General features: G+C 37.1%; 1 protein-coding gene across 3 annotated transcripts; it reads right to left on the bottom strand.

The window, feature by feature from the left end:
• Positions 1-322: 322 nt before the first annotated feature.
• Positions 323-25,907, bottom strand: SLC38A11 (solute carrier family 38 member 11). Of its 3 annotated transcripts, XM_067298542.1 has the most exons (12): positions 25,789-25,907; positions 23,033-23,150; positions 22,534-22,608; positions 20,206-20,340; positions 18,337-18,402; positions 16,548-16,654; positions 15,925-16,004; positions 8,810-8,880; positions 7,697-7,858; positions 5,959-6,071; positions 5,159-5,290; positions 323-1,905 (listed from the first exon to the last, which is right to left on the bottom strand). In XM_067298542.1, the coding sequence occupies exons 1-12, from the start codon at positions 25,831-25,833 to the stop codon at positions 1,660-1,662; spliced, it is 1,350 nt and encodes a 449-aa protein (XP_067154643.1). In that variant the 5' UTR covers positions 25,834-25,907; the 3' UTR covers positions 323-1,659. The 3 variants fall into 3 exon arrangements, with proteins under 3 accessions (XP_067154643.1, XP_067154644.1, XP_067154645.1); XM_067298543.1 differs by lacking the exon at positions 18,337-18,402; XM_067298544.1 differs by lacking the exon at positions 18,337-18,402 and having other exon boundaries at positions 7,697-7,810.
• Positions 25,908-26,548: the final 641 nt, after the last annotated feature.

Raw genomic sequence — 26,548 nt, 5'->3', positions numbered from 1 at the left:
AAAAGTGCTTGTTTCTGTATTCAGACCTCCTTTGTCATAAGAAAGGATATAGCAGGTCATTATTTGCAGTTTCTATATAGATAAGTTATAGTTTGTAATATTGGAAAGGAAAGAATTGGCTTGTATACAGTCATTAGCCAAACACCAATTAACTTTAAATTCTGGTATCCATGACATCTGACTTTGCCTTTTCAGTATACTTATGCTTGGGAGAGCCCCATTTTCAATTAGCAAATTTCTGAAATAAAACCAGTGAGCCATCCATGATTATATGTTGAAATGAATGCAATTAGTTTTGGCAAAAGAAACTATTACAACTTCATCAGCAACACAAACATTTAATGAATCATAACTACCTCAGACTCTACACTTTCCAAATTAAAAAGCACCATGAAACAATTTTCTTTAAATCTGCATTTATAAAATAAATAGTAAGGCATAGAAAGACTTGTCTTTCATAAAACAAGTATATTTGATTTAATATTAGCATAACCTCAGCAGAACCTTTAAATTGAAAAGGCAATGCTATAATGGCACCCTATAAGTTATTCTGTTGACTCTGATTTTCAAAAGCAAGGATGCTTATAATTAATATCTTGAATCAGGATAAAAATACTTCAAGCAAAAGATTAAAAAAAAAATCATATGAGAGGGGGGGAAAAAAAAAAAGAACAGGAAAGCTAACAAATCATTCCTAATTCAACTGAAATGATCTTCACCAGCTGTCATAAGGAAATATTAGCCAAGTCTAACTATTTGGTGTGGAAGAATTGGAGTCCATTCAGTGAATACTCTCACATACAAGACAAATCAGCTATACAGTTGGATCTGAAAGGCTGAAAAAAGCTGTCAACAGTACCAGTTGCCTAGCCACCACATGAAACAGTGCATTCAAAATGACTACGTAGTGAAATCAGAACAGACTAACACACCCAAGTCTCTCAAACAGTTCTCCCTCCAAATCAAAAAGTTAAAAAAGTTTCAAGTAAACATTCTTTGCAAATTCACCTATGTGGTTTTATTCATTCAAAAACTTTCAGTCACAAGACCATAAATTTTAATTTGTACAGTTAAATTGTATCAGTTACAGTTCAGAAAGGATATAAAATTGCCCTTGAGTGAAGGCCCAGAACAAGGGATACCTTCAGCACTTAAGGACAATCACGGCTAAATCAAGGACAGAACTAATAGTAGTCTTTCAATTTCAAAGCACAATTTTAATAACAGAATGTGGCTGGGCCTCTGTTTCAGGACTCCTAAAAATATACTACAGCATGCTAATAAATACACATTAAAAGATTATAAAGTTAATAACTAAATGATGTTAATCATGGGACAAGTTTACATCCCTAAACATATCATTTATGGTTTAAGCAGTGTTCCTGACTCATTAACTTAAAAAAATGCAGCCTTTTGGATAGGTGTGCAAGTTATTCGCGTAATACCTACAGAAATGCATTGCAGAGCATTTCAGTTTCAAAAGTTAAAACTTGCATCTTATCTGGAAAAGGATTGCAGCATAAAACCAAGTGTATAAATTCAGTTACACAGTTCAGAATTCTTAGCACATATGAAAAGATCTTTGTCCCACTCTTATTTAAATTAGCAAATAGCTTGCTGGGAGATGTACCTGATCTAGTCTGGTGATTTGTGTACTTCCTAGGGTGGAAGGGTACTATTGTGAAAAGAAACATTACTAGGGAAGCAGTAGAACATTTCTTTTCCATGGCTACATTCCTGGGGATGCAAGATAGTCAAAACAAACCCAACTGTCATCACTAGCGCACCGACAGCAAGAATCAGGCAGGATATGATGTTATCTGAATGGTTCCATCGCTCTTCCGACAGCCTCAGATAACATGCTGTTGGGATGATAAAAACAAGTGGGGTGGCACTGAGAACTCCCTGTGTGGGGGAAATAACAATAACAAAAACCTTGTAAGAATGAATACTGAGACTTGAAGCACAAGAACCTACATCATTTTTAAATGACTAATTAGATTGAAGCAAAAGTAAAGCTGGAGAATGGAAGACTTTTTCCAGTTTTGCTAGATAGAAAGTTTTCTTTTCCAAGTCACAATTTGCAAAAATATCTATATAAATATCTGAAATAATTCAGGCTTATTTACTTATTGGTGTTTGCTGATACAGAATATTTTATGTTGCAAGTATTTCTAAGTTAAGGTAACCAGTAAAGTTACTAGAAGTTTCTCAGCTCCAAAAGTACAGTAAAAGTCCAAATGTAGTAATTCTGGAATACTGTAACTGATGTGAAATATTTAAAATCATTCCACATATGAGTCTAGACATATTGCTTCTAGTATTCATGAAAATGAGTAGAAACATCATGTAGCAGTTCAAAGAATTCTGATCAGCACCACTTCTGCATTTATGACCTAATTCAGGATAACTTCCCTATGAAGGCAAAGCTGCCTCTGAAGGAGCGGAAAACTCTTACCAAAAATTCAGCTCCCCTTTAAGTGCTCTCTTAGACAGGGACAGACACGAGCACATGCTTAATTGCTTTCTGCTTTTTACTGCCCCCTTTTAACTGCAGCTTAAAATAAAAGTTATATGCCAAAAAAAGAGCATTTTTGCACAGAAATCTTGAACATCCTGCTTTGTTTCAATTGAATTATGGTGAGGTAGTAATCTGACCTACTGAATATCTTTATGCATGAATAATCTGAAGTATAGTTTTATGGTAGAAACTATTAACAATGATCAGTACAGACAAAAAAAATAAAATGAACATAGCAAGTATCTTTTTCATTAAAAAATTAAGACTCTTAAATTTATGTGAAGCAATGTAAACCAGCATCTAAGTAAAAGAATAGTACAGGTAGGTCTGCAGACCCTTGACTCCTGTGCAACCAAGCAGTTTCCCTGGCGATCTACCACCGAAAACACACAATGGCGTGTGCTTTGTTTTAAAACCAGAAAGCAGGAAAAAAGCAAGCAGAGTCAGAGAAGCATCAATAGTGCTATCTTGGGTGAGGAGCCAAAAGACAGCCCTTTGCTGGGCATGGAGCCTGCTGAGAAAGCAGATCTTTCTTCTTTTGTAACGTAAAGACTCTGCTTCCTCTTTTTTTCCTCTACTGAGGCAAACAAGACTCTGAACAATCCTTTTAAGTGCAAGGATTATATTCAAGAAATACACAGCTGTACTGTCAAATGCCTCCCTACCCCCCCAAAAAAGCCCACAAAATACGAGCTGCCCATTAAAACACCTGGCTATCAGTTTCTCTTTCTAATGGAAACAAACCACTGGCTTGACTACTGAGTAATCACTTAGGCCCGTCTGGGGAAAAAAATACTGCATTCATGGACTGCTTACTTTTGAGTGATTGTTTTAAAACAATTTAAGTTCATTACAGATAGGAACTGTACATATTCGATCATGCTAGAAAGACTTACTGGCAGTTCTCCAAAATGATGTAATTTATTCCTATTATCTATAATATATAGTAAATGTAACAAATACACATATATAGGCATACATGTGCACATGTAATTAGTAAGGTTCATTATACCAGTATTCAGAAATTTGACCAAAACAGGCATGTATGTATGAATACACATAAATATTTTTTTATTGGTGTCTACACACATAAGTGAATTTTATGCATTTGTAATGTAAAAACAGGCAAAAAATGATGGAACTACCAGCAAATGCTGCAAAGGAGAAATTTCAATGGGAACATGTATCCTGACCAGACCAGTAACAGTACCGTTTATTTGAAGCTATTTATAACTTAGAAACAGTTAACTGAGAGGAAATTAGGAAGGTAATTATTTTAAATAAAGGGTAATCTGTAGCTTATCTGGATATTCAGACCAGTTCTATAATACCAGTCAAAGCATGAGCTGCTAAATCACTGCTACAAAACCACTCATTACTGCTCAGGCAGCAGATAAGCTGCATTGTGGGTCAGAATGATGTACACGTATCATGATACGGGCATGCTACTCCTGAGAAGACTGCCGCACTTTGCATAAAAACCAACTCCCTTCCTCTTGCTCTATGAGTTTTGATTGGGCATGCATGATATGGCTGAAAACATAAATGAATGAAGTGAACAGGGATGTAGGGAGCCAATTCTAAAATATTTCTACTTTTAAAAAAAACCCAAACAACAAAAAAAAAACCCAAAGGCTGCCCTTAAAAGGTTTTCTCCGCTTTCCAACTTCTATATCGTGAAGTATGCGGTGAAGTATGCGGTGAAGTATGCGGTGAAGTATGCTTTATATTATCAAAAATAGCTGACCTGAAATTGAAAGTAAACTACTTGGACAAACAACACTTGTTGTAAAAGTAGACTGGAACTTTTGTACCCATTTTTAAAGACTTCTTTTGATTAAATGTACACTTTTGTGCCCACACAGACCGACCCCATCTGATAAGTCCTTTTTGTTAACTAATAGTCTAGGTCTTTGGCAGACAAAATTGCAGTTCCAATCAGCAAAAATGAGTTTTAACTTTAACAGCTTTATATAACTTTTTAAGACAAGAGGCACTTTGTGTGGCCTGCATGGTAAACTCCATCTCTGCTGTGAGGCAGTGCCAGACACAGGAAAGTTCACTGGCATGTGAAAGTTAGTTCTCTCCTAAAAAACCACACACACAGATTTTGAGATTACCGAATCCTAGAGCAAATCCTAATGACTGTCTTGTGCTAAAAGAGAGGAAAAAACAAAAACAAGCAAACAGCAACCTCCCACAGAACCAGCAGTAGTGAGACCACAGAGACAGGAACTGGAATTTTTCCCTGTTTGGGCTTAACAGGGAGCAAAACTGAGTTATTTGCCTACTTCATCAGAAAAAGGGGCTAGAAAAAGAAACATTGGATTCAAACCTGCAGTTCCAGGTAGGATGAATATTTTCATGATTGTCACTACAGTTTAAAAACATTTAGTAGTCTCAGCTACTTACTGTATCTCCAGAATTGTTATGAAAGTTCTCCATGTGAACTTGTCTTCCTCAATTTCCTTTCTCCTTTAATTACCTTAAAGCAGTGAATAATTCCTTTTCTTCTCTAAGATTTCTAATCAAATACCATATTGCATTAAATAGATTTTTAGCAGAGCTGTCAATTTTTCAGAATGTGCTTTATTGAAGAGTGATTTATTAAATATAAGAGTATTCAGGTTCACTTACATTCAGCTCTAAAACTATTCCAAGGCAGTCATATACTAATGAGATAGCAGTCGCCACAGCAACAATAATTACTGTCACAATAATATGGAAAATTGTTGATAGGTTCCCATGGAAAAATACATTGGCAAACACCTGAAACAGAACCACAGTTTAAAACTTCACTTTTGCTCTTTATTTTAAGAAACAGCTTGTTGCAAATCTTCTAACCTCAGGAAACTAAAAGAATTGGTGGGAACATACTGACTCAACTTTACCTACCCAGCTTCAAGAAAACATCTTCTTCCAAAAATAATTAGTAAAAGTCCTACTAAAATCATAATTTCAGGGCATAGCTATTTCCTTCTCATTCCCCTGCTATAGAATTAAACCACTTGCAATAAAGTTATTTATTGAAAAGTAGTATTTCCTAGATAGACAGACTTCCTTCCACAGAGCAAAATTAGTAAGCATGGTAAGTATCTACTATAAATACCACATCTACCAGCTACTATAAATCTACTAGATACCTACTATAAACTCGGCTATTCTCAACATGATGACCACAGTAGCAGTTATCCTGATATTTATCATTAAATAATTATTAGTATAATACTGGATAATATTATAATAAATATAATACAGCATTACATTGCCAGAATCTAAGTGGTGCATCTAATACTTCATATTCATTACATACAACAGGATATGTTGATATTTCTTATGTATCAACCATCAACTATAGTTACAATATGTATTGTTATGTATAACTACTGCAGTGAACAAGATATCAATCTTGTTAGAGGGAGATGATAAATGCTTACCTCTCTGGTCACAAAACATTCAAGGGGGAAGGTCAGAATTACAGTAACTCCATAACAAAACCTTCCAAATGTAGCAAGGTTGTCATCTCTACAGTAGTTTTCAAATATATCTCCTGAAGCATAGCAAAACATCAATTATTTTCGACTGCATAACATTTCCATATTTTCAAATTAAAATATAAGTTACTGGAGCAACTTTCTACTGACACTTAAGACTCTCTGAACTACTTTCATTACACATATCAAGAAACTATAGTTAGTCACAAATTACATCCAGAGGAACTTTTATCCTGACCTGACAGTAGAAGTATTTTTATTTGAATTAACATTTATCTTTAAAAAAATATTTTAATACACACATTGTAATGTTTGTCATGTGTTAGCTTCCCCATAGCAGTCCTCTGCAGTGATTTTGTATGAGATGCTGGTTATTTAAGTCAGTAACAGATTAAAAAGAAAAAAAAAAGAGTTGTATATAAAAGGAACATTTCCTTTAAAAAAAAAGTTATTCTTAGGACAAGAATAATTACACAAGGAAGACCAACGAGATACCTCTGGAGAACTGCATTTTTCTTACAGTATCTAATCACAGCTAATAAGCTGTATAACTAGCAAATCTTTTTGTATCGGCTAACAAAAGCCTGGCTAGTGAATTCAAACCATCACCTTGCTTAGTGGTTACACCAAAGAGTTTGGAATGATGATCCCTGAGACACAACAGAAACTGTAAAACAGTGATCTAGCAGATCTTTTCTACCTCTGATCTTTATTATATGATCTTTATGATTTGTTGCTTTTAGGATCACAGTGGCACTGAAGAAGCAATCAGATGTGCTCTAGAGAAAACAGTGTCAGAAGGTTTTAACAGGAGAGCTGGAAAATAAAATGGAATCTGTTTACAGTATAGTCCTATGCCAAGGAGCAGCTGCAGTCAGGAGCTTTCTACACTTGAAATGTCTCAGTCAGTTTGCACTTAGTTGGCTAGAAAGTTGCACCTATGGGGGCAAGTTATTCTGCTGCATAAACAGCACAGGAAGGAAGAAGAGGAAGGACCAACTAGCCTCCCACTCCCCACTTCTGTTCTCAGCTAAATTCTGCTGTTCATCACAAGAGGACAAAGCTAAGAAACCTTCTACAACTTGAAACAGCATTATTAAATAAAGGAAAACCTGAGGCAAAGAAATGCTTATACAATGTGTTTTATGCTAATACACATTGCATTAATACACTAATAAACAGACACACACAGAGGTGATAGTAGCATTAATTACAGCAGAACATCTGTCGTAAAGATAGGAAGCATCTCTAAGTCAGAGTTAGGATACTACATTAACACAGACAGGAAATGATGTAAGAAAACATACAAAGATAAATGTCTGGCACGTCATAGAAAAATGTAGGCAATTTTTGTTCTTCCTGCTCTGTTAGAAGATCATGTGGATAGATTATGGATGTTTAGTCCTCAGAAATCTTTGGATTATGGAAGCATCTGATGCAGACTTTCACCACTGAGACTTACACTTGGGAATTTGTTACCTCTTGGCATACAGCTAACTTTGTACCCTGTTTTGGTTGTTGGATACCTACAAAGAAAGTTTCTCCTAGCTATTTCTTTCCAAACATAATATGGCTTTGGCACTTCTGTACCTAATAATGTATTAGCAACAGAATTCAGATTAGGAATGTGAAAACATAAGGATTACAATGAACATCAAAATAAGTGCATTGAGCAGTTTACCTTCTGTGTATTCTGCAAAAGTCATATATCCACAGGCAGCAAACACTACGCTGATAATAACAGCGAGCGAGACTGACACATGTGTGATTCGAGACCAGTTGTTTAAAGTAGGTTCTTCCAGAGAGCCATAGATTAAAAAGCTGTTATGATGGCAAATGAATGCTGAAACACACATCATAATTAAAGCAAATACATGAATTTATGCATATGTATATGAAAAAAGAAAAACAGTGGAGTGCATATTCCAAGGCAGGAGAGAGACAGCACAGAATCCACTCACTGTTACATAAAAACATTAATCCTGCAGTCAGTAGCAAAGTTAAGTGGCTTGAACTTTTATTTACTTGTTTGATTCAATGCAGGTTGACCTCTCCTGTTCAGCCTGATGCGATTCTGATTACACTGTCCTAACATGCCACATTGCTTCACCCCAGCCTCCCCTATCCACACCTCCATTCCAACTTCCACTTTCTTCTCCCATCCTCCTCTTTAGCACAAAAGCCCAGCAGAGCTTTTGAACTCCACAGAGCTATTTGCAACTTTGGACCTTCTATGACATGCATTTTAGGCAGCAGCAAGCAGAGGGAGGCCTCAGATTGCCACAGCATTAACAAGTAGCAGCATACCAGGTAGGAACAGATTTTAGAAGGAGGATAATGTATGTGAGTTGAGATTCATCCAAAAGGTTCATTGTGCACAGGTGCTCTCTCTAGTGAATCTGCCTGTTCCAGTACAAGCACTTTCTGTTAGAGGTTATCCAAGAGAAAGGAGAATGGTCACAGCCACACCAGTTCACAAATCATATTAAAACTATTGGTGCAGTTATTTCAAGATATGAATTATGAACTGGACATTTGAGCTGCATTCACATGTCCCAGGCTGCTGTGTCTGCTACAGTGGCAATAGCCTCTACAACAGGATGGACAGTGGATGGGGATAAAGACTTAAATCATAACAATTAGATTCACCTAAGGATGACTCAAAGTCAGCTTTATTTTCTTCTAAACCGGCTTAACAGGAAGATAAAATTAATATACAATTTCCAGGTCCAAAAATATTGATATTTTTTAAATTAAACAGTCTGAAGACTGAAAATACAAAGAACTGACTTACCAAATGACATCACCCCAATGGCTTGTACTGCATTTGATTTTGCAAATATCCAAGCATTTTCTGATTTGGGGCTAAAACAGATATTTGTTTTAATAGATTATTTTTTTAACTATCAGTTATTAAAATAATGTAAAACACTATGCTGTAATACAAAACTGCTAGTCAGATCCTCAGAACTCTCCACAGTAGGCCACAGTGTTCAATAACGGAAGTTGAACACTGTTAGACACCCTTCTCACCTCCCTTGTTTCAGTTAAAGTATTTCTGGGACAAGATTGTATGGCCAAAAATGTCAGCCTGTTCCAGTGATCAGTTCTGCAAATAAAACATCCCTTAAAGTCTCCATGTATCAAGAAACAGCAGTTGGGAGGGTAAAAGCTGTTACTGGCTGAGGTTTTCTCAGCTTGAAATCTCTGACTATTTAGAGACAGTTTCTTCCTTTGAATCTGCACAGGTAATCCATAGAGTCTAGAGACACTTTCTTTCTGGGCCATAAATCAAGTGAGACAGTCTGTCTTGATTTATACCTGTTCAGACCTTCTGTCTAATATAACAACTGTTCAAAGGGCGCTCCTCATAGTAAAGGGACCCTATGAGCTCCCAAGAGTGATAAAATACTTCATATACTTACATTTGATTTTATAATCAGGCAAGAAAGAATATAATATCCTCCATATCTGCTCCTCTAAGATACGCCTGCTATTTTGGACCGGAAGTAATTCTTGAAGAAGGACTACAGAAAACTGTCCACAATCTTAGTTACAATCCATTTGCTGCATGAACATCTCTGACTACAGAACCAAAATGGAGGAAAGAGGAAGGGTAGGAAACACCTTTTTCCCCGACTTAGTTTTCTAAAATATCAGATAAAGTTCACAAGTCTGTTGAACATTTTTGAACGTTAAAGCACAGACAACGCATTAGCAGAGTAGCTCGTGCTCACAAAGTTGGCTTCTGCTAATTTTGATTACTCTATTTTCATTTAGAGGGAAAGCTCCTGCCACCTTAGCTACTATTTTCTTACCACCCTGCAAAGCAGTGACAATCGGGCCAGTTCTGTGAAGATAACAACAGCAGCTTTGTCTCTCCCCCATCTGATGATAACCAGCTCTTTTTTCCTGCCCCACTAGCATACGCTATGTTAGGTTTTACTGCTGTCAAATTTTTAAATCCTATTAAAAAAAAAAAAAGACTACTGATGTTGTTCGTTCCTTTTCAGAACTCATACCTTACTGTTTTTTGAGAACTTAAAACAGAATTTATATTATCCAAAGTACATTCAGCTCCGATACAAACAGAGCACCTCCTATGTTCTTAGGCTTTGGCTCCTAAGCTTAACTTTGAAGTGAATGGGACCTGAGCATCAAAATCAAGCTTAGTTTTTTGATCTCAAATGTAGTATATGGTCTTGACTACTGTTAACATACAATTTACCATCTTGAGTAGCTGAATATGGCCCTCCTAAAACAGTCTCAGACTCAGCAGGCATATGCAATAAACAATATGGATGAAATAGAGGAATCAGGTGTTTATCCTGTGAAAAGGGACTTCTGACCAGCCATAGCTACTGTAGTTCCTTATGTGGAATAGACTCTTGAGGCCACTGATTTCAAATCACTAGAGATGACTGTGGACAATTCATATTCAGAACTCTGTATACATTGTTTTTCAGAAAATGATTGTATCTGATAGATGTGAAAAATCAATAATGTTACAAAATAAAGCTAGATTATACAAAACTAACATAACAGTTCAGTTCTGTAACCACTAGAGGTCAGTTCTGATATCAAGCATATAGAAGGGAAACTTATATTTTCCTCTGATGACAGAATTTGCAAAAGTTTCTGGACTCCTCTTCTATTCATAATTAGTATTAAAATATTTTTTAAATGCACAGAAATATAAAAAGTGATTTTGTTTGAAATGCATTTTGATCTGACAAGCAAACTACTTTATTGCAAAACATTTAACTTTATGAAATATTGCATCCTTTGCACTCAATATATCTATATAGTAAGTTCCTGTAAATAGGAATTAAAAAAATAAAAATGAAATGTAGAAAGCATGTGAATTTCAGTTGAAACACTCTGAATGAAACTGCCAAATAATTAAAAAAAAAAAAAAAAAAAAGCTAGTCCCTGCAGAATGTTGGCTTATGCATAAGTAATATATATCAGACTGAAATATAGCTTTGCCTTGTGGATGAATGACAAAATTCAGATTAGAAGGATTATTGGGGAAAAAAAATCCAGAACAAAATCCTAATAAACAATGTAAGAAGATGAATTGCTTGCTCCACCATTCCATAACTAAAATGGAATTTCAGATCCATGATTTGAACACTACCAGCAGACCACAGTGTCATATGTGCATACATGCATGCATGACACATGCGATGGTATATGGTTCAGTGTTTCTCACAGTAAGTCATACACTGTTGCGTGTGTTTTGAAAAACATTTTCATACCTTAGCAATAGAGGGATCTCACACAGATGTGATATATAAACTAGAAAGTGAAAACATGATGAGAAAATTTAATTTCTGAGTGCTCAGAACCAAGAATCAAGAGCTCCAGAGTTATGATCATATCACTAGATCTCCCCCATGTCCAGTCCGCAGGATATATACGCTTCTGGAAAAGGGAGCCAAAAGAGAGTCTATATCAGTTAAGACTTCAGATTGGGAAAGAGAAAATTGAGTCAGGAAATGCTAATGGGCAGTTATGGAAGAGCTGCACAGTGAACAATTCCTTAGAATGTCTCGCAAGACCAAGGGCACCTAATAGAAGCATCAGGTATGAAGCTTCTAGCAAGATGTTTATATGACAGTATTCCACGCAATACATACTTTTAGGCCAAAAATATAAATGGGTTCACAGAGACTTGAAAAATTCACAAAGAAAAGACCTACCAGTAAATATGGTGGTCCAGACATAAGCACACCACACACACACAGATCAAGGCGAATATATGTAAGTTTATCTAAATGTGCACAAGTGTGCGCATGCGCGCTCGTGTATGTAGTGTATGTATGGTACACATACACTAAAAAGAGCATATCAGGAGAATATTACATCACACTATACCTGTTCTGCTTCTTAAGTCCTCTCTATAAGCACTCAGAGCATTCTGCTGCTCCTGTTAATGATGTGATTTGGCAAGAAGGACCTTTGCTCTGACCCAGTTTTACCTACCTTCTTGTCAGGAATAGTTAGGGGAAGATTACAACTGCTGCTCGCGTAAGAACAGCGGTAACTGTGAATGATGAAACTGGCTAGCTGTAGAAACAGGAATTTTCTTTCCTTATTGCTCCTCACTCAGTGTATAAAACAAGCTATGTCTGTACAAACACAAAGTTATTTACTGTTCTAGAAGAAGCAGAAGTTAGATGAAACACAATGGAAGTTAACAGGAAGAAGTGTGATGCTAACTGCAGTCACTGAGAGCTGTAGTATCTATAATACTCAGAAGAAGCTGTAACACCAAATAAAAGTTGAGAGGTAGCGTAACTGTGATTCTTGGAACAAAAATAAAGGACTGTATCAAAAGATGTTCCAAGGGAGTTCTTAGTCAGGAAAAAGTCTCAACTGAAAGTAAGACAACGGCAAGATAGATTGACAACTTGAATTGTCTGTAGGAAGGTGGTGAAGCCTAGTGGTGAAGAAAATATGACCCTACTCAGTCTTCAGTATACTTAAGACATAATAAACCTGTTTGTGAATTTAAAAAGCATTTTGAGATTATCACTGTTTACCTACGCAAGAATAGAGGAAAAGAAAAAAGAAAACAAAGAAAGAATCAAGCAATGGTTAACACCCCTTTTTGCAGTAAAAAGTGCATCACATACAGATCATAAGCAAGACTCAAGGAAATCTGTTTGGCAGTCTTAGAACGGCAAATCTGCTTCTTTTCTCAAGCATTTACAGTAAAGTAGTCCCTATCACAAGATCTATGCTTTGCAGAAGTCTGTCATATATTTGGCAGCATTTCTGCATAAAAGACAGAGAGTACATCAGAAGAAAACCATCTTTAAGGAGGGTAAAGAGAAGCATACATTTCTGACCTCAACCCAGCTAGTACATATAAAAAAGGCTCACTGAAACAAAAAAGTGAATTTGTGAAGAGGAAGAAGTCACACTTTTGACTGAAGGGAGCTACATGCTGGAATCCGCAAAAGACTTCCACTGCTTTGGATTAAAGATCACAAACAAAACAGCCAAATTTAGGTTCAAACTGGCAGTTACTGAGATGACTGATAATGGATGAATACATGGCAGACCAGTTCAGGTTTAATTCAATGATTTAGACATTTAGGAAACAAACAGACTAACTGTAAAACCTGGGTTCAGTTCTACTGCCAAAGTAAGGTAGAATATCATTCTGTTTTGATTTAAATTGTAAGAGTTACAGACACTGAATATAATTTCAATCAGCATAGCGAAAAGGAAATGATTAATGATCAGGTCAACCTTGAATTTCATAGTAATCAAAGTCATTTTTGTCATTGAAGAACAAAGAGAAGGTAAAGTGATATCTGCCATAGTCCCACTAAGTTGCAGTTGCTTTAATTCCCCTTTTTGCTTAATGAATTACTTAAAATGAAACCAACACTACCTTGTATTTACGGAATTGTTTTAAATTTCACCATACATTAAAGTTTACCTTTGATTCTTCCTTGCTTCTAAATAAGTTGAAAGTAGAAAGTTGTTTACTATTGGATTATTTTCCTTAACACGGTGTTTCATCCCTGTGATCAGCTGCCAGTTGAGTAATTTTCACATCCCATTTACGTGTAATAGATGCTCTTGAAGCTTTTCCTGGAGATTTATTTATTATGCAGACACTGCCATCATGGCATTCTTTCAAAAAGAACACCAAGTTGAAACGATCCATCTTTATAAGTTACTTACAATATTGCCTTCTAAAGCAATGAATGTTAATTTCGTCTCTGAACAAGGAAGTTACCTTATGCAGTATTAATGTATCTGACGACACTTACAGCTTGAGATAATCTTAACCCATTGTTTTGGGGCATGTTAGAAAGATATCCAGCTACAAGCAGATGGGAATAAAGTATCATCTAACTGTATTTTTATCCAACATCTAAAACTATGGATGGTAAGTTCTAGATTCAGAACGCTGGATGTTATCTGCAGACACATTATGTTCTTCAGACAACAATGATTACAGGGATGATATTGATCAAAAGCAAGTACCTCCGTTTCATATTTATCATAAAGAGGAAATAAGTTAAACCAAATAACCCTCTTCATAAATACAGTATTCCTTTCCTGCAAACTAACAAAAAGAAAAAGTAACACTCTCATACAGTCCCTGAACAACTCTATTCCCAAAGCAATCAAAAAAAATCATTATCAAAATCAAAACATCAAATCATTACAAGTAGTAAAAATTTCTCTGGTGGTCTAGCACAACATAGTGGAGGTTTCTGGGAGAGAAAATAACCTCTTTTGTCCTAATAACAGGTATTACCTTCCAGTAGGAGTTACACTCCATTTAAGCAAAAAGGAAGTTTATCATCCCCAGATAACTGTCATATCTCTCAAGGGGGAATAATCTTCATTTTGAAAGTCTAGAGTAAAAGGTAGGTAAAAACTGATTACTCCTCAGAAGAGTAGTAATCAAAGTGGGAGGATTTTTGAATGAGGTTCCACTGGAATCTGACCTGAGTTCAGCACTTTTGAATATGTTCAATAATAATGTGGAAGTTGGAACAAAAAGTACACTTTAGAGAGAGTATGAAATTTGCAGTTATGTTCTTTGTTCTCATTAAAAAAAACCTTGCCAGATTAATTTTTGAAAACAAGAAGTGTAAAGCAACAATGAAAAAGTGTCTACAGCATCAAAAAAACCCCAACCATCTAACAGTAAGACTCCAAGAATCCCTCAAAAATCAACATTATTTATGGTAAGAAAAAATAAAGCCATACATTCTGTATTTTTCAATGTACCACCACTGTTAAGAGGAAATGTTACCATAGGTAACAAGGTCATCAGTAGCCATCATACATAGCTTCCTTCTTTAGCAGGTTTTGAGATTTCCCTTTCAAGTACACATTTAAGACGCACACTATGAAAAACACCTTGCTTACTATATTGCCCCACTGAAGAAAGAGGGGAAAAATCCCACATGATTCTGAGTGGATCATTTTTATGGATGATGGACACTTCCCTATTACAACTTTAAAAGCTGCTATTTTGACTATCTTGTCAGCATTAAAACGTGAATGCCCTACAATTAGCCCACTTAATCACTGCAATGAGAAAAAGTATAGTTACATGTGACACTGCTGATACAATCATGGTGGAAGAATCTACTTCTTATAGAAGCACTGGAAATACTATGTAAAGTATTCTAATAAATAAAAGTGTAACCAGAAATAGACAGTCTGTCTTCTTTATTAACATAATTTCATATTTGATAGGGGTCTGTTTAGCTAAAAGAGGTAAAGCAGACATCTTAGGCCACGAAGGAAAGATACTAGATTCATAACAATTCCGAAAAAAAAAAAGCAGCCATAACACACATTCAGTGTCTAGAACGCTCCAATGTTTAATATTACTTTCAGTAAAATACAGAGGGCTGGAAAACCATTTCACATGTTCATTTGATTGTTTTCCTCAAATGCCCGAATAGTGTTTTTATTAGTGTTGTTCACTTTTTCCTTTTCCTTATTTCTATTCAATTTTTATTATGAAGTGAATAATAAAAAAATGAAGTATTCCTAGAACACTGTCTATTTTAAGATTATAGATATAGACCAGATGGCAATAATGAACAAAAATAAAGAACTTTCAACTGCTAGGCAACCTCACACACGGTAAATTAGGGATATCACCTGCAACTTCCAACTCACTGGCAATTTTTTTGAGACTTTTTGTGACTTTACCCCTTTTCACCCCTCAGTTGCATACAAGTATGCTTTAGTAGCTCATTTTGTACTACTATTAGTACAGGCCTGTTTCTTCAAATATCTATCTCTCCCAAAAGAAAAAAGCCATGTTCCAAAACTACACGCACATATATAATAGCCATATAACAGGTTATATGACTTACTTAGAAATCACTTTGTGACAAGTGAAAGAGTACTTACACTTGTGGACTGAATGTTACTGTCCTCACCATCACAATAACCAGGATGACAATTGTTAAAATCAGAGAAATAAGAGATACCTGCAAGGAAAAAACACAATTTTAGTTTGTGAGCTGCTCATGGTTCTCCTTTTTAGCAGCATAATATGCTTTGAAAAGGAACAATTAATAAATAAGTTTCTAAATACCAGAAATGTCAAATACTTATAAATAAGCAGGTTGTCCTAGATTTTCTTGTTTTTATAACTAGCCTATTGCAACTGTATCTCTAATTGTAGCAGAGACTTCCCACTTAAACACTTGGTATCAAAAGTACTCAATATTTCAAGATCAGGCCCATATCACCCAGTGCTTCAATTACCCAGTGATTTCTATCAACAGTAAATGGAAAATCCAATGGCTCATTGCTTTTTCTTTCAAGACCAATGTTTTGTTTAGATTCTCCAAAACTTTCTCATATTTCTTGGGACAGAAGACAGACTGAACTTACAACGTATATAACAGATTCCAGTCAGATGTAATGCAATGCAAATACCTTAAGTCATGACTGGCACTTATGTTCTAACGGCATATAGAAAATTGAACCAAAAAAAAAATTAAAACCCAGTTGCTATTATAATTTACCTTTCCCAGTTTTGCTATGTCATGATACAGAGATATAGGTAAGGTAAAGATGATGGTAGTAAAAAGAATTATGAAGTGACGGTCAGTAAGTACATTGCCTGGTTCAACTAAAACAAAAAATAAAATTGTATGTTATTTCTCTCAGAAACTGACATGAGAAACAAATTAGTTAGATTTGAAAGGCTAGCAGTAACACACTGATACTATGTTTTTATCTCCTTTATTCAAGCTGAGCAATACTGAAATAAAAACTATGCATTACTTAAGCTTGAGGAAGACATACGCAGCATATGCATAATCACAAGAATTCTGCAAAGTCAAACTAAGTGCATAACAACATATGAGACATGATACTATATCAATCTTTGATAATCTGGTATTTGTACATGTAGATTAGTGTTAACCACCTCTTTAATCATGACTGAATCAATGCTTGTAGACTGCAAGTAAACCATTCTACTACTACTTTTAAAATAGGCAAATTCATAAAGAAGGAACCTAACATAAGTTCATTTAGGTGTTTCTCTCAGGCACCTCTTTTTTGATGTCACTTAACACAGATTACCATGTGTAGGTATTGAGAATATTTGTCATAACATTCCCTGAAGTCAGTGGGATTTTTATCTATAACTGGATATTTTTTTCAAACCACAGCAACTGAACATAACACACATCTCAGTTTCAGTCAGACTACAATGATTCATGGATTTGAATCAAAGTTCGCTGAATAATTTTGGCAGGAAAGTGATTTGCAATTGACATAGAAAAACCTATGTTCAGTTCCCTCTTTTCTGCAGGAAACTCTAATGCCTCATCTCCCACTTTCCAGGCAAGCATTCTATCAGCCAGGTGAAAAGATGTGCCATGCTGAGGGCTCCCCCTATTACAGAAGTCATATTAGACATTCTTTGCCATTATCAGCCTCACTGAAGAACAGTGTGCGACAGTTAAAACTATCCACATCTTGCAGGCTTTATATACCTGCTGTAAATTATAGTCTCCTTAAAGAAGTTAAACAGTTCATACAAATACTTGTTTCCACTTCACTGCAGATGTTCTTTTTAGTTTAATTCACCAGTGAGGAATGTTTGAACTTAGCTGGCTTTGTACTAAAGCAGATGACAAACATGCACACAAATTGCTGGTTCTGTGTGGGAATGAAAGCTCCCAGCACAGGAATGCTAACAAGTACATGAGGTAAAATCTCAAAATACCACATCTGTTTTTGCAGTGAATATCTAGAAGACAACTAAAGCTACATATGCAGTTCACAACTACCTACACAGATACGCTTAAGTAAGCATTAAATCTCTTATATTATTTGCAAGTCATCCAGAATTAGTTACTAGCTGAATACCAGGACTGCTTCTAAAATACTGATTATTATAGCAAATATACACAAAATACAACAGTGAAGTTAAGCACATTGATGATCTTGTAATCATGCTACTGAGGAAGACTCCTCACATTTGCTTTGTATTTCATTGAAGCAAGAGGCCTCTTCACTGACACAGGGTCCAAAGACAATCAAGGTCTAGGATTCATAGTTTTTCTTTGACAAAAATATTCCCCCCCCACACACACACACACACCACACAAATATGACTTTTAAATCCCATGAATTCCCAATTCATAGAGAAAGGAGGAAGACAGTATCTTAATTTAAACTATATATTTAAAAATAATTCAGAAATAATGAGCAGATAAGCCTTCAGTCTAACAGTATGCCAGTCCTTAAGTACTTACACTATAAATTTTCCCCTTTCTCAAATTCTTAAATGCATCTTACCTCCAGGAATTCTCTGAAAAACCTTAGTTAAAGTGTCTCCTGTTATTATGTTGTAACTAATCATAGCTTAAAGAAAAAAAAGCATTGTTAGTACAAGCCAAATATGAAGTATTTGATAAGTACTTAAGTATTTGATGAACACTTAATTAGCACATCCTGTAGACATCAGGATTATATGCCAATATCCCTCTTGTACAAACTCTGGCTAGCACCAACAACTTGTTTTAGGTTTAAAACAAAAATCAAGAATTCTTTAATGCTACCATTTTTGCTTTTTTAACAGATAGAACCTGAAAAAGAATTTGGTCTGATGAGCAAGGCTGTTATGCAGTCTTGCCAAACACACTTCAAAAGGAGGGGAAGAAAGAAGTCTTTTAAAATTGCCTTGTTCATTTCTAACAGAAATTCTTAGTTGGTCTATTTTCAACTTCTCATTTCTATTCAGTAAACCAAGTTTCCATGTTAGTTTAATAATCCATTCTGCAGTCATATGCACAGAACCTCCCAGCCCAAGTTAAAAGTTACTGACATCTGTTAACCAGAAGAAAGGAGAAAACAAAGATAAATGAAGATATCAAATATGGACTTTCATTCCTTTCCCTCATTAATAAAAACTGTGGCCCTAACATTCATATTTCATTACACTAAAACTATGCATGTGTGTGCATAAACATATGTAAAACATATACATATGGTCTTTACCCTTTATATGTTCATATAGCATACATATATGTACCTGACCTTAACTTACACACACAATTTCACAACAGTGAATATTTAGATCATTAACATTATTTCTATAAACTCAAGCATGAACATATGCATAACTAGTTCCCTGGTAAGGGCAGAGATCTTTACAACTCTTTTCTCAATAAAGCAGCAATTAAGTCAACAGAAACGGATCAGCATTTTTAGAAGAGATGATTCCAGTTTTAGGGATATAGCTTTATACAGTAATTAATGCAAAAATGCCACATGGTTGCCTTCAGTAACAGTAATCTGACTCTCTTAAGAATTTCAGCCACTTATAATGACATTAGATTGATTATTCCTAAATTAGGAATTTTGCTCTGAGGGGACCTATGGGGTCACTGAGTCCAATCTCTGAGTATCTCAGGTCACCACCTCTTGCACTCCCATGTATTAAAATATCAAGATCATTTAAGATTCCATTTAATCACATTACTACTTTAGGGGACAGATTCAGAATATTGCTTTTTCTAACTTCCTAATTAATTCTTGCCCAGATTATACCTGTTTGTTCTTTCCCCAAATAGCATAAATTACTCTTCTGCCTCACTAGTGTGTCTTCCTCCATTCTTCCCCCAGCATAAAGAAATAAATTCTGTTTCAGTTTTCCATTTTGGTAAGCAAAACAAGCCAGTTTCTTTTACTCTTTCTTGTACAATGGACCCTTGACTGCCTAGTAGCTCACCGGGCATCAGACTGAATTCATGCTTTTGAAGAATAATGATAGCACAGAAAATTCTGTGATATCAGTCAGGCAAGGTCCGATCAGTGGCTTATCGTTAATAGACATTAATACTTGTCTACATATTCTGCAACTATTAATTTGATATACTCTGAAAAAAAAAAAATCACATTTTCCTTTTCTTTCAGGCATATCAAATTTGTGTTATGTTACTCATTCTAGTAGAGTCTCTTCTTTGCTATTTCTGACAGCTAATTTCATCATTAATCTTTAAATCATTCTTCAGTTCTCAGTTACTTATTTAAAAAAATTATTAAAGGGAGAGACATATGCAGTCTATTTTTTACAGAGTTCTTCATATTTAACTGCTGAAAGGATAAGGTAATGCAAAAGCATTATTTATAAAATTTAAACATTTATATTTTATGTGATCTTACCAATAAATGGATATAAAAACTGAAGAGTTGAAAGAATTAAATAACCTATAAGACCATATGTTTTTTTGACCAGCTCTTGATAGGTGCTCGTACTGGAGAGGTTCCCTCCTTTGATCAGCAATATAATGGAATAATCTGTTAAAAAATAAAATTATTATTAAAAACAGTATGTTGGTTACTGCTTAGCTTGCTGCTAGCACTCCTTAAAAAAAACAAACAAAAATCCATAAAAAGGGAAAAAGAAAACAGTGGCATTGGAAAGAGAAGTCCCCTTACAAAGGATTTCAATCCATGAAAGCCAGAAGCTGTGGACTCATATTGGAGGGAAATTCCAGCTTTTGTGAGTTGAGACAGCAGAAGCAACCTCATTTTCACTGATTTCCAGTACAGTCAATGACAATAAGAACCATCATAAGCACCAAAACCAAAGAAGATTCAGTTAACAATGTGGAGGGCTCCTGAACAAATGGCACATGCCACTATATCCTGAAGTGCAGTGGAACACAAGGATTGCCTGTGTTATAGTGTTAGAGCTCTGGATCACTTTACTCTGCTGTTTAGTAAAGTTTGCAAAAGAGTAAGTCTGGTCAATATTTTGTGCCTTCTCTATTATTTGCCATAAAGATTTATTTTAACCATTTTTATTGAGTACTTTTTGAAACAAACCATACACAAAGTGATTTACCAGGAAACCCAGGGATTCAATGCCCTTCAAACCGAGCCACTTTCTTGTATGAGGCAATATGCCTCGAGGCAGAGCTGAGGTCACAAGTAGAATTGCTCCCCGACTGAACCTCTACCTTGTATGAAGAATTCTATTAAGTATCAGAGTTATTTCAAGCTGTGCTTTAGTAATTATTTGAGCACCAGGGGATTTTCCAGTCTGGATTAGATACAGCACAGAATTTATTACCTTAGTGCAGACATGTCTTGACAGATAGTGGCTAGACCTTGTCTATTGCTCATCCATCTGGCTTTCACTTAGCCTGTAATTTATGCTGTGAGAGCAAGTTCCTTTCTGTTAACAATATCAGTATCTAATGTCTTCCAGAAATGAAAGAAAGTGACATTTGTTTGAAATTCTGCTGAGTACAGCTGTAAGTTTTGCATAATTCAATTTCACATACCAATTGTGAAGTTTTCACAATCATTACAAAGGAGATTTCTACTGTATGTTAACAAGAAAACCAATCCAAAGAGATTCCCCTAAGCATGTGCAAATCTTGCACAGTATATTCGCACTTCCACTATAATTAGCAGCAGACAGAAGCAGAAATACGGAAATGTTAACTATCAGTTAAGTTGCATGCCGAGATGATCTTGTACAAGAAATATTACTTTGTAGCAAGAGATCTTAGATCCACAGAACTTAGAAAACACCTATCAGGAGGTTATAACTATAGTAAACATATTTTGCACAGGCAAATTGTAAGAGTCCCATCTTTAATATGGCAAAATGCTGAGTTTAATTCACATGTTCTGGGTCTATGACTATAAAGTCTTCAAAATACATAGAAATGCAAAGGATGTGAATCAAATTTCCTATCAAAAAGGAACTTTAATTTCTGGATGTTTATGATAGGTTGCATGCTTTCATTAATGCAATTTGCTATCAGCCATACTGAAAATTCACCATATTCTTTATGTTACATTGTTCTCATCAAATCTCGATCATATATATGAACCCTCAAAAGATATTTGTAAGCCAAGAAAAGTGTCAACTGCTGCTCAGCCTGTGGACAACAGAATTTGTGCCATTTAGGTTGACTTGGTTCATTGTTTTTGAATTTGCATTCACAATGACTTTACTAAAACTCGCCTTTGAAGCCAATGGATTTACTTAAAGTTTATTTTTCATGTGATTCGAGAAGTTGGCCCTTTTTGAAGGTAAACCTGTGATACTTTTTTGCTAGATAATTAAATAAAATACTCAGAATAATAGTCCAGCCAAAGGTTTTATTTCTGGGGTATATTTAAAACAAGTGAAATATAACCTACTCTAGGTTAACCCCCTAATTAGGGTAAAAACAGTGGACTATAAACACGCAATTATGAAATACAAATAAAAGCCATTCTTCCAAATGTCACTTTGACCTAGTCTAGGAAACTAGGCTTCACCAAAATATAAAATGCAAACGAAAACAGCTTTATATGTTGTACAGCATAATTCTCTACTTCTAATCTGCTCAGGGGATTAATGAGGTAAGTGAAAAATTCCTCATTTTTATTAATTCATAGGTGTATTTTTTTAGCTATCATAAAGCTCAAAGACAGCTAATCTGTGCAGGTCTAATTTCCACTTCAGAATAGAAGCTGCTTTTACAGTACCTGTGATATAGGCAACCCCAAACAAAAGCAGTACTCCTAATGGAAAGCCAGCTTGCTTCATTGAATATGGCAATCCTGTAAATAATAAAACAAATGAGATTATAAAAGAAACAAACAAACAAAAAAAAGAATCACAAAAAAAAAAAACAACACACAAAGCCCTGCTATCATTCTCCCAGACTGGACTAAGACAGTGCAAGGCTTCTCAGCATACTTCATAACCTCAGAAAAATCATTTTTAAAGGACAAAGGGTTGCCCAGACTTAAAGCTCAGCCAGCACCTGCTCAACCAGTACTCAGGTCAATATGGCAGAAGAGCCAGTAGGATCTTTACCACAACGAGACCTTTGGTCTCAGCTGACAGCTCTGCATCCTCAAGTAATAGAGGATAATCTTTAGGAACAGCAGCAGAAAACAAGAGGATGGTTTATTTTGCCTCAAAACTGGATGTACGTATAAAAAAGATTGATCAAACTATAATGAAGAGAAATATACTCACCTATAATGCCTGATCCTATGATAGAGTTGATAATGTTAAATCCAGCTGATGCCAAATCACTGTTCCCTCTTTTTTTCCTGGGCTTAATGACCAAGGCTGTTTCGTCATCTGCTTCAATCTATTTCAGGAAGACAATAATAGTATTATACAATGGAAAAATAGGTGAGAACAAGGATTTTACACATATTTAACACAGTCAATTCAAGACCAAAGTTTTTAATATATTTTCATAGACATAGATTTGTGGAGGTATTTTTATATCCAAATCCCATTTTTTTCAGTGAGAAATCAAAGGAATGTTAGTCATCTAATTCCCTTATAAGTCTGACCCATAATCTTCTGTAATAAATTCTTCTCTGAGAGAATGTAAGTAGAAGAACAGAGATGTATATAAACTTAGAGGCAGGCTGTTACACAAAGAGCCTTTTAGTTGAAGCCTTGCTCCAAAGGCAGAAATATGAACCAAGTATCTTTGAAAATATTTTGATTAATCTCACTGGTAAAAATAAGCCCCTAAATCAGGAAAATTATTTCAATAAATTCCTATTAGAATACAGCAGCACCTAAAAGTGCTCTAATTCAAGGTTTTATCAAGCAGTTTTCCATCTCAATCAACAGTTTAGTTTATTATGAATATTAATGACATTGTAACTTTGGCTAGCCCCAGAAAGTTTCTATGGGAAGGTCTGGTTTCAAAGTAAATTTCAAGACACACAGATCTGCAGGCAATAGTTTTGAAAATTAAAGTTCTTATCTTCAAAAAGCATCTCTTCTTAAGCATGTAGTAGTCCTCTACTTAGATCACCATTCTACTGACAGAGAATATGTTAATATCATTCATTGGAAGGCAGTACTTGAAATGAAATTATGCGATTCAAAGGAGGAACATACATGCAATTAAGAAAATGCCTGCCTGTGTTCTGCAAAAGCAGAACATACTGGTTTTATTTTCATCTCCAATCTCAGGGATGCAGGAACCTATTTAATATATATAGCAGGCCGTATAAACTGAGATGACTGTTACCAGTGCTCCTGGAAAGAAAAAAATTAAAGTGACTGATAAATCTTAGTCTGTAGATAGTGGTATAAGCTCACAAGCATAAGAGTGCCTCAAGAAAAATAAAGTATTTATATGGAACCTTTAATCCTTAAGCCCTACTAACATAATAGAAGCACTGGTTCAGATCAGAGGCCCATATAGCTTGGTATCCCATTTTCAAGAGTGGCCAAAGCAAGGTGCCTAGGGAAGAGTATAAGAACAAAAAAAATATACAGTTAGCAAGTAATTTATGGTGTACTGTCCCAGCTTACGTCAGTTTGCAAATCCTGAACTTCCTGAACCAGAAATGTTCCTGGTGCATTACATTCCTTAATGGATTTCTCCTTGAATTTGCCCCTTTTGAAGCCATGTATACTTTTAGTATCTGCAATGTCTTGTGGCAGTGAGTTCCACAGCCTAACTATACATTGTATAAAGAGACAGGTCTTGTTCTCAGCCTGCCATTAAATATTTTAACTTTGTGCCTCAACTTTTGTATCAGAGACAATGAATCATCATTCCCTACTTGTCCTTCCCATGCTGTGTTCAGTTTTCTAGGCCTGTAACATATTCACCCTGAGCTGCCTGTCATTCAGATTTGAGTCTTACATTTTATTTCATCACTGATTTGAGCAGCATCACTGTAATTCTCTCTCCAATTTTTAATATTTTCTGCTACTTACAGCACAGTACACGTGCAATTGCATTCAACTGGAACAGTCTAATTTCTTTTCAGTTGTTAATAAAAAATGAATGCTTTATTTGCTGCAGAGATCAAAAATTCTTTCACAAACCCTGCGTTCAACTTTGGCCCCTTCCCCACTTTAAAAAGATGAATTAGAACTGGCAAAAAAAGAAAAGAACAACAAAAATAACAATGGATGTGAAATGGCTCCTGCACGAAGACTAGAGCTCTTGAAAGCGTACGTGGACTGCTGACTGGGGAGGAGGGAAGAACCGGCAGGAGACAGACTAACGAGCTGTAAAAATCATGAACGACACGGGAGAAGCGAATAGGATGCACTCGCCTCTCGTAATGTCGCCATCGAGGGCGCCATACAGGCAGGCCAGCGGAGGTTTCTACCATGGTGGTGACAGAGGCCGCTTGCGGCTCAGCTTGGCTCTCCCAGGCATCAGCTGCAGGCCGCGACAGCGAGGGCCATCGCCATCACACTGCTGGCAGCGGGCCCACCGTGAGGCGGGATGCTTCAAGCTTCGCATTCACGTGAACCTGATTTTTACATGAGCCAAACAGTCATCATTCCCCTAACTTTCGAGGGCCAGATCCATGAGTTTGCCTCCCCCCTCCCTTTTTTTGCGGTACTTATGGCACTTTCTTCCTCACAGTGCTCGTAGGAGCAACCCGAGCACTCTAAGTTGGGGAAGAACCGAACAGAAATTAAGCTGCTGCCCGCGAAGGGCTCGTCAGCGCAGACGAGGAAGCCGGGCTGCAGCGCCCACTGCGCCGCGGGCGCTTGGCGCAGCTCGTCGCTATGAACCCGCCAAAAGCAAACGCCGCGGCAGCCGAAACAGCGAAATCGGCCCCGGCGCCCCTCGAAGGGGCCGCCCAGCCCCCGAAGACGGACCGAGAAAACTGAGTGAAATTAGGTGAACCCGGGCAGATTTGCCTGGCCACGGAGAGCCGCCCTCCTCGCCCCCCCGCCTCCCGAGAGCCCAGCCCAGGCCCCCCATGCCGCTGCCCCGAGCCCCCCGGTACCTGCTGAGCAGCGGGCGGCGGCGGCTCCTGCCCGCCGCGCTCCATCGCCGGCGGCAGCGCTTCCCTGCCGGCGCCGCCGAGCTGCCTCCGCGGCGGGAGCCGTGCCCGGCGCGGCGGGGAGCGCGCTCGCCCCTTCCCGAGCGCTGCGGGCAGCAGGAAAGACAGGACAGGGAGCAGAGGCGGCGGGCGGGCGCCGGCTGCCCCGCCGCTCCCGGGGCCGCCGCCTCGGGCGGGGCGGGCCCGGCCCGGCCCTGCGGCACGCGGCTCCCGCCAGCTCCTCTGAGGCGGGCGGCAGGGAGGGCGCGAGGCCGCCCCCACAGCTGCCTCAGCGGCGAGGGGGAAGGCGGGCGCTTATGGGCCCGGCTCGCCTACGCCCTCCCTGGCAGCTGGCGCTGGGTCTGCGCGGAGACTGGCGAGAGCTCAGCTCAGGTGCTGGGGCAGTAGCGTGGCCTTTCCCGGGGCGAGGGGCTATAGGACGACAAGATCGCTCCCCAAATGCTGTGGGGCGACAGCATGGCGGCGCAGCAGCTGTGGGGCAACAACATGGCGGCTTAGGGCGGGTGGCGTAGGGCTCCCCTCAGGGTGATGGGGCGGCAAAGAGCTCTTCTCAGTTGGTCCCTAACTTGAAGCGTGGGCCAGAAAGTAAGCTATTTCATCTTGTGTTTATGAGATGCTGAGTTTATCAAATGCTCATTTAATCTGAATGTATGAAGAAAGCTGTGTATGTAGGGTGTGTAGCTAAAACTGGCTCAGGTGTTAC

The sequence above is a fragment of the Apteryx mantelli genome, chromosome 6 (assembly GCF_036417845.1).
Source record: "Apteryx mantelli isolate bAptMan1 chromosome 6, bAptMan1.hap1, whole genome shotgun sequence".
Taxonomy (NCBI): Eukaryota; Metazoa; Chordata; class Aves; order Apterygiformes; family Apterygidae; genus Apteryx; species Apteryx mantelli.
This window is presented reverse-complemented; position numbering and strand designations above follow the sequence as displayed.